Source organism: Electrophorus electricus, chromosome 23, assembly GCF_041902795.1.
Source record: "Electrophorus electricus isolate QZ-2024a chromosome 23, ASM4190279v1, whole genome shotgun sequence".
NCBI classification, from domain to species: domain Eukaryota; kingdom Metazoa; phylum Chordata; class Actinopteri; order Gymnotiformes; family Gymnotidae; genus Electrophorus; species Electrophorus electricus.
Window position 1 is genome coordinate 2,866,583 of NC_137519.1, and position 8,418 is coordinate 2,875,000.

The 8,418-nt window shown below is 43.9% G+C and overlaps 1 protein-coding gene across 16 annotated transcripts in view; it reads right to left on the reverse strand.

The window, feature by feature from the left end:
• Positions 1-2,812: 2,812 nt before the first annotated feature.
• The window catches only part of LOC145653198 (uncharacterized), a 23,597-nt gene continuing 17,991 nt past the window's right edge, over positions 2,813-8,418 (reverse strand). For 9 of the 16 annotated variants that reach the window (XM_081706214.1, XM_081706218.1, XM_081706219.1 and 6 more), the window contains 4 exons: positions 8,257-8,289; positions 5,094-5,132; positions 4,429-4,596; positions 2,814-4,140 (listed from right to left, as the gene is read on the reverse strand). In XM_081706214.1, coding sequence (XP_081562340.1) covers positions 4,130-4,140; positions 4,429-4,596; positions 5,094-5,132; positions 8,257-8,289 — 251 coding nt within the window. In that variant the 3' untranslated portion in view covers positions 2,814-4,129. Of the gene's footprint in view, positions 4,141-4,428; positions 4,597-5,093; positions 5,133-8,256; positions 8,290-8,418 lie in introns of all 16 variants that reach the window. The other 7 variants (XM_081706225.1, XM_081706227.1, XM_081706226.1 and 4 more) reach the window with 3 other exon arrangements.

Sequence of the window (8,418 nt, forward strand, 5' to 3'; positions counted from 1 at the left end):
CAACATAACACCTGTTATTGTGGAGCAGGCCCTTAAGTTCCCTCAATTTTCAGGATTCAGCAAATGCTCTTATCCAGCACGACGCACACATTTATGTGTATGATGGTACACGCGGACAGAACCCACGACCTTGTCGTCTCCACCATGTTGTACAGGCTCCGCCATGGGACCAGTCCTCAGACTTCTGAACAGAACTACAAATGGTCAAGCCTGTTGAGGTTGTTCAACTTCAAACCTACGGGCGAAGCCTTGTCAAAACCCTTCAGAGCCTGGACACTGCATGGCTTTCGGTATATTACATTTTTTCATGATACGGTGTCTATTTCAAATATCGAAAACTAATGCATGCATGGCTATATGTTATATTTACATATATATTATCTGACTCTTTCTAGCTGTTGTGTTCTGGGAGACAAAGTCAGTGATTCTGACATTCTGATAACATAGCTTTCCTTCCTAAAGCAGTGAAGTAGATCAGGTTCGACTGGAGGTGGCCGTATACCTGACAGAAGGCCTCAGTCTCAAAGCTCAGACTGCCTAAGCTGCCCGTTCCATCTCATCTGAAGGGTTCGGCCCAGATCCGAAACTGATTCGGTGTGACATTTTTGATGTTGAGTCCCATCCGCAGAGATCGTGATCAAACCTTTAGCTGTCTACCCAGACGGAGCAGCAGACTGCGTTCCTGCCTATTTACACCTGAAGATGTTAATGACTGTGCTGTTTCCCGAATGGCAATAGAGAGAAAGAAAAGCTGTTTAAAGCCACCCTGCTAGGTTCATTTTCTCGTTTGGAATGGCTGCAATTTTCTGTCATGGGGTCATTCCCATTCAAACAAATCGCTGTGACCGGATTCTACTGCCTCGAGCCTTACAGCTTGGAACACGCCAGAGGACTTCATCACTTGAGAGTCTGAATAGGTCGTAAAAAGCTGCGAAATAGCCAGGTTGGCTATGATCTATTCTCTGCGCCGTCATCCATACTCATACGGAGCCTTTTTGCTGCTAAACTGTGTTTTGCATGGTTGCACTACGGAAATGGGTACAGGATAAAATATGGATCCCCTAGTGAGAGTGCTATATTGGAGTTTGTCTTTTCTCTTTGAAACTTTCCCGCTGTTGTTGACACTTTCTGGCGATCCTCAACACCAAGGGAAAGATGCAGTTCAGCTCTAATTAGAAATGGTTTTTTTTCCCCGCTTCTGGTCCTGATCAGATCGCTGGCTTTCATCGTATGGTAATGTATCCTGGCACTTCTTATGAAAGAATGTGAAAGAATATATTTATGTCTTGTAGATGTTTACTTAGTTCTTGTCCTCGCTTGTTGTTAAATGTTGTATTAGGAGTGTAAATTACAAACTAACGTGCAGATTTTTTTTCATTTCTTGGGCGGAAAATACTTCAATCTTATCCAACATACCACAGAAATTAGATGTCGTATTTTCAGTTCCTATAAACCCCCAAACACTGTTTGATGAGTTCTGTAATGGTCTTATTGTTCTTCCCACAGAGAAGCATAACCAACATTTTATGGGAAAGATTTTTTTCTCATGCATTCATTATGGAGGTGCTTCAAAGTTCAGGATCTTTAAAAGTGTTTTAAAAGGAAGGGATCATATTAAAAGAGTAATAAAACATGAGCAGATTGAACATGTTTTGCATAAAAGGCTGTAAAAAGAGCCTGGCTCTGTGTGCAGAGAAGTCGTACGAGAGGCAGATGAAGGATACGCCGGGCTTGAAATGGAAAACACGGCGCTGCAGCAGGTATTTTTACCTGCTGCCTCGCGAAAGCTCTCTCCGTCGTGAGCCGTCTCGCTACGGCGCCGGAGAATCACAAAGATGCCACCCAGAGACCAAGCGGTTTAAGTTATCGTCACCCACACCTTATTCTCCCACACGCTTGCTTGCATGCTCCCCTGTAGATGATCTCGATCTCTCTCCTTCACACACACACACACACACACACACACACACACACACACACACACACACACACACACTCAGTCGTGTGCCACTTGATCATATTTGATCCAGCAGTGCAGTACATATGTTTCTTACTGAGCAGTCTTGGAGCAGCAGGGGCCCTGTTACAGCAGCTCCTGAGTGATATTTCCACTGACTTTACAGTTAGAACATTTCCTTAGAATACATCTGAAAACAAGCTGTCATCTAAAAAGCCATGCCTGCTTTTAATGACTGTAGATCGTAACATGATTAGTGACATGTTAACTACTCTTGGCTTGATGCAGATTGTTTTTTTTTTTTTTAAACCATTAATTCTAATAAAATTATTCCCGTGTGGGCTTTTGACATACAAATTGATTGTATTCACTTTGTGTCGTTATGCAAACAGGTATGCATTTTTGGAGCTGGCAGCTTTTTTTTTGCAAATTTATGTCTGAGTGAATGAGTGCTTTTAGCAGTTGGAGGTAAAACAAATAGATAGCAAATAGTCGGTGAGACTAAAATATCGCTTAGCTTTAATAACGCTGTCATCCACGCTCAGAGCTGACAGACCGCAGACTATGAAATGACAATGAAAAGTACTAGTCAGGTAACACGAGAAAGAAGGAAAATCCCATTGCAGTTGCAATTCAGAGTATGAATTCATTTTACCTCTTGAATGGCCTGCATACATGCAGATGGGCCTACTCCAGGTTTGAAGGGAATTTCAGTTAATCTCATCAGATACATGAAAGGATACTGGAGAAACCGCCTGAATGAAATTAATCATCAGTTTGATCAGTTTGATTATCTGAGGAATGCCAGAAAATCAGCACAGACAGGGACTATGGTTGCATTTGAAAAGAATTGCATTAATGAACATTAGATTGAACATTTGTGTTAGACTTTATTAAAAAAAAAAGGTGTAAAAACATTTTTTGCTATGCTCATTTTTTAATGATTGTTGAAGAAGCATATTCAAAACATATTCTTATCCACACTCATGTCATCTAGAAAAGTAATTTCTTACAGAAGAGACTAGACAATACAAACATGATAAAATGCATTAATTCATGCACAGTGCTAGGAATACTACATTAGAAGCAAGTGAGAGATTGAAAGTATGATCATTGTAATCCAGCATATCCCATTTTTCATCCATACAGTTTGGACGTTCGTGCCTAATTCCTGAACACACGCAGAGGACTTTACTTTAAACAACCTTATGCTTAAGATATATACAGTGCATTGTTCTGAATGATAAAGCCTTACAGCACTAGTCACTGTGTTTTCAAGACTATCATTGCCTGCAAAATTACCAGGTCTAATATCGTCACAGTGTTAAGATAAAGGTTGATGATTAGTGCTAAAGCTGCTTTGCATTTAGCAGGGAGCTCTATGTAAGATTTTTATTACTATTAAATGGTCATTATAAAGATATTAGTCACAAATTAAAAAAAAAAAAAGAACCATCAGTCACATTAGGCATTACTGATATTTTTATCCAATCTTTATCTGTTCTGGGGGCTCTTTGGTTTTAGCACAAACCATTTCAGCTCTTCAACTAAATTCATTACAGGACCATAAATGTGATCTGCTTGTGTAAATATTACAAGTAACCTGCCTGAAGTTGAAAGGGTAACTATGCAGACATTCAACTATGAGACGTCTAGATTATAATCAACTATATATCCTCTACAACCAGAAGCAACTTTAATTATTCAATTTTTATTGAATTTATATATTTTAAATTACATCCCTAATGTGGAAAGTACAGACAGCGGCTGAGGGTCTGTCATTAGACAAGACCTGGAGGACCCATGAGTTCCTGTTTTGGTTGCCAGATCCCACAAGTTCCTGTAAGGGTGTTGACCTAGTGCTGAAGGGCATTAAAAAGCAGCAGGTAAAAAGAACACAAGAAGAAAAACAAAGGTGGTCTGACCTAAGTCTGTCCGATCAGTCAAGGGCGGTCTGACCTAAGACCGTCCGATCGGTCAAGGGCGGTCTAAAGGCACGTGTCCATTCCGAGGAGAATGACTTCGGTCACAGCCTTTAGGAGAGACGGTTCCGAAGCTGCTGAACTCGGCAGGAAGCGCAGTCTCTGAAAGATGTCCAAGGGGTGGGGGTGTGTCCTTTCATGCCCTGCCCCCTGGCCAAAGGATTCTGGCAGTGGTGGGATCCACATGGCCTCAGTCTTCCTCTGGGATAAAGATTTGTATCACCCAGTTGATTTAGCTGATTTTAATCGATTTTAATCGATTGGTTGATTTTAATTATACCTGCTGACTTGAGCGAATTAGAAAATACAGGCCGTTGAAACGAAACTCCAGAAGAGAGTTTTACTTTTTAAAATCTGGACTGTTCACTTCCAGATTCCAGGAAAACGTAGTCATTTTTTATAATATTGAACGGGACCACTGATAGTCCTGCTCTATTTTATGTCCTGTTCTTAATGCGTATGTCTTCTGAAACTAATCGTGTTGGATACCTTGGTCCGAGGTGTCATGGATGCCTGGGTCTTCTTTCAGGACGATCCCGTCTTCTGTGTCCAGATCTCTGGCCTCGCTGGTGTAGTAGCTGCCTCTCTGGTAGAAGGTGTAGCGGCAGATAACCATGGCCAGGACAACGAACACCAGGAGCATGGCCAACAGCCCAGCTGCATGATGGACACACCCACACACTCACTGTTGCAGTACAGCCACACCCACTGCTGTATTACAGACACGCCCACTGCTGCATTACAGACACACCCACTGTTGCATACAGACACACCCACTGCTGCATTACAGCGACACCCACTGCTGCATTACAGACACGCCCACTGCTGCATTACAGACACGCCCACTGTTGCATTACAGCAACACCCACTGCTGCATTACAGACACGCCCACTGCTGCATTACAGACACGCCCACTGTTGCATACAGACACACCTAGTCCTGCACTGAGATCTCTTAGATGTAGGTTAGTTTCTTTGTTCTGTTGGTTTAGTTTGTTCTATATTTAAAAGAACTGTCCCTGGCCAGGTGAACATAAAAATAACAATGCAAAATTATAAATTAACACAAATAACCAAATCCCAGTCACCATATTTCACCCCCTCAACCTTCCACTGATGCCAACAGGCAAACAGAGACAGGCAAAGTTATCTTACCGTAAACAATGATCCAAATATTATCATCGGAATGAACATCTGAAACAAATAATATTAAACCAATTCTTATTAGTAGTAGTAGCAGTAGTAGGAGTAGTATTGCTAGTTGAAGTGCAGTCACAGTGGAGTTGTGATCAATCTCTTTGTGAAGTTCATGATTCACACATTTCTAAGTCATGTCTCATTCATACATTCCATCAATAATATGTAATAATATATAATCATGTCTGATTTAATTCATTCAGCATGTGTCAGCATGAGAAAAACCCAGCAATCTGTTCATGTACATTAATTCCAGTTAACCTCACCTGCTTTGCCAAGTGTGTAAAATCACCATAGGCACCATGGTTTGTGTGTGGGGGTGTGTGTGTGTCCGTTGCATTGCTGTCTTTACAAGGACCACATATCTGCACGGTCCATACAAGGAAAAGCTTGACCATTCAGATTTCATTCAGAATTTTCAGAATTTTTCCCATTTTCCTTTACTGGGTGAGTGACAGACAGTGTGAGACAGTGAGGCTGAGCAGTGCTTCAGAGTGCTGTGTGTGCATGCATGCGTGCTGTAGCAGTCCCCAGAGGTTGCTCATTGCTGTTCATTCTGCTGCCTTGTGGGTAAGTCTGTCGAGAGTCTGTTGAGGCTAGGAGTGCAGACCCTGAGAGAAAAAGCAACGTGTTTGGAGGCGCACTTCAGACGACCCTCCGACAGACCATAACAGTACCCTGCAGCCATGATGGTGGCCTGGATGTACCTCAGGATGGTAAAGATGGTGTTCCTGGGGAAGGGGAATATGGACTCCCTGTAGCACTCTAAAAACTCCAGGTCTCCACCCCTGTACGGTGTTTAATATCTGACTTTATGTCCAGCTGAAGGCTGGAGGCAATGGGGTTGTCTGGAGATGATAGCAGGGCACAATGACCTGAGCGGTCCCGGTTAGAGCCCTGGACCTTGGCGGAAACAGGTATACAGGCACCGGCAGCTGGATTTGAGTAGCAGCTGCTCTCGGCCTGACCCATATGTGACCAAGCAGCCCAATTTGAGACTGCAGTGCTCACCCCAAATAGAGGCAAAGGTGTCCCCAAAACTGCCTGCTCATCTCCTGGGGGTTATCCGAAATTCTGTTCTGTGGTCAAAATAGGAAAATGATCACTGCCAAAATGGAATGTCTGGATTCTTCTGTATCATGATGGCAATGGACCTCCTAAAAGGACAGAACTGCGACGTGAACATCGTGGCTCTAGCATGGAAATGCTATGCCACTCCATTAAGTACAGACAACAGTGTGAAGGATGGCTGCTACCAGCTACTAGATGAAGCCCTTCACCGTATCTTTCGGAACGAGAAGATGTTCCTTCTGGGTGACTTCAATGCTAGGGTAATACACAGTGATGTGTGGAGTGGAGTAATAGGCAGACACGGCCAGTGGGGATGGTCTGAGGCATGCTCTAATGTTCTGTAGGTATGAAAGTGCCAGACCTTGAGGCGATTCTGTGCTCTGGTGTGTGCTGAACATGTTAAATAACCTCCTCAACCAACACTGACCAACTGATTATTCCATCTTGGATGATCTGTGCAATTGGCCACCCATTTAAGCCCTTGACCAGCCACCAACATCTAAAGAGCTGCTTTAAATGTCCCTTGGCAGTCTATCCAAAAACAAAGTAGCTACTTCTGGCACAGGAATACAATACATCCTGCAGGTCTGGGAATAGGAGAGTTTCACTCAACGATGCATGGATGCCAACATTGTCTCTCTCTACAAACAACAAAGGTGACAAACCCTATCTGCCACAACAATTGTAGCATATCGCTGCTGGCCTTAGCAGGCAAGGTCCCAGGGAAAGTCATATTATACTGACTGGTAGAGATTCTATGGAATCACAGCGTGGTTTCAGGAAGAGCCGGAGAACTGTGGGTACGGTCCTCACAACAGCTCACGAGAAAAGTTCTGCGAACAGTATCAGGATCTATTCATGGCTCTTGCTGATCTGTCCAAAGCCTTTGATCTTTCTAATCAAGACCTACTTTGGGGCAGTCCAATCAAATTTGGCCGGCCAGCAAATGACGGCACGGAGGCCCTTGCAAGTGTACGTGGAGAAGAATCGGTGCCCGGTGCACACTGGGGTAAGGCGAAGATGTTTGTTGGCACCAGTCCTCTTTAACATCTTCTTCCTAGGCATCACGATGCTTCTCCATGTCGAGCTGGGAAGAAGTAGTCGGATTACTCTAGACTTTTGGCTAGATGGAAACTTTTTAAAAATCTGTAGACTCTAGGCAACCAACAAGGTGTCAGCAGTGCAGATCTTTGAGCTGTGGTACGATAGAGGCTGCGTGTTTGTGGTCCTGCAGCCTATCTTCTCTGCTGCCACAGTGAAGGCTTACAGCGGACGGTGGTTGCCAATCAACACCAAGACTGAGGTCTTGTCATATCTGTGGAGTTCCAGCCCCCCACCTGCTACACTTGTTTTCACCATAGAACATTCCTTCTTTTAAATATCTGGCCAGCATCTTAAAAAAGAGGTGCAATTTTGACCACAAAATCCATAAATAAAAAATAAACCTCTGCAGCCTTCAGCAGACTGTGACACAAGGGATTTCAAAACAAGCACCTTCACGTGCACACCAAAGTTGCCATATATAAAGCTGTCTGTATCCCCACTGTCCTATACAGCTGTGAAGCCTGGGTCACGTGTGGCCTGGGTCACGTGCGGCCTGGGTCACGTGCGGCCTGGGTCACGTGCGGCCTGGGTCACGTGACCGTGTACCACATTCGGAAATGCTTGCTAGGACAAGCTGCAAGAGCACAGAGGCCACATCAACTGCATTGGCTTGGGAGTGTTATCGGGAAGCCTCAGGAGCAGCAACCAGGACAGGTGGACACACAGCTCTACCACGCAGGCGCAGAGCGGCTCTGCCATGCAGACACAGAGCGGCTCTGCAACGCAGGTATAGAGCAACTGGAATTGGAGAGGACTGCATAGAAACAGCAAAAAAGCCTGGAGACTAATAGCCACCAACCCAGACTTTGCATGGCCACTGTGCAGTAGAGTTGGACTTGATCAGCCATATGGTGGACGACCATGAGCTAGCAAACTGGCGTGTGCGTGTGTGTGTGTTGGGTGTTTAAATGCGTATGTCCATCTGAACGTCATAATGTGCACTCACTCAATCCAGCATCTGGATTTGCAGTGGAAAAATCTGTAAAAAACCCAAAAAAGTTAAATGAGTAATGTTGTTACTAGAATGAAAAAAGACAACAAAAAAAAACCAACCAGTGTTGGTTTTAACCCCTCTGACTTTTCATCGGTTAAGTGAAATGAACAAACA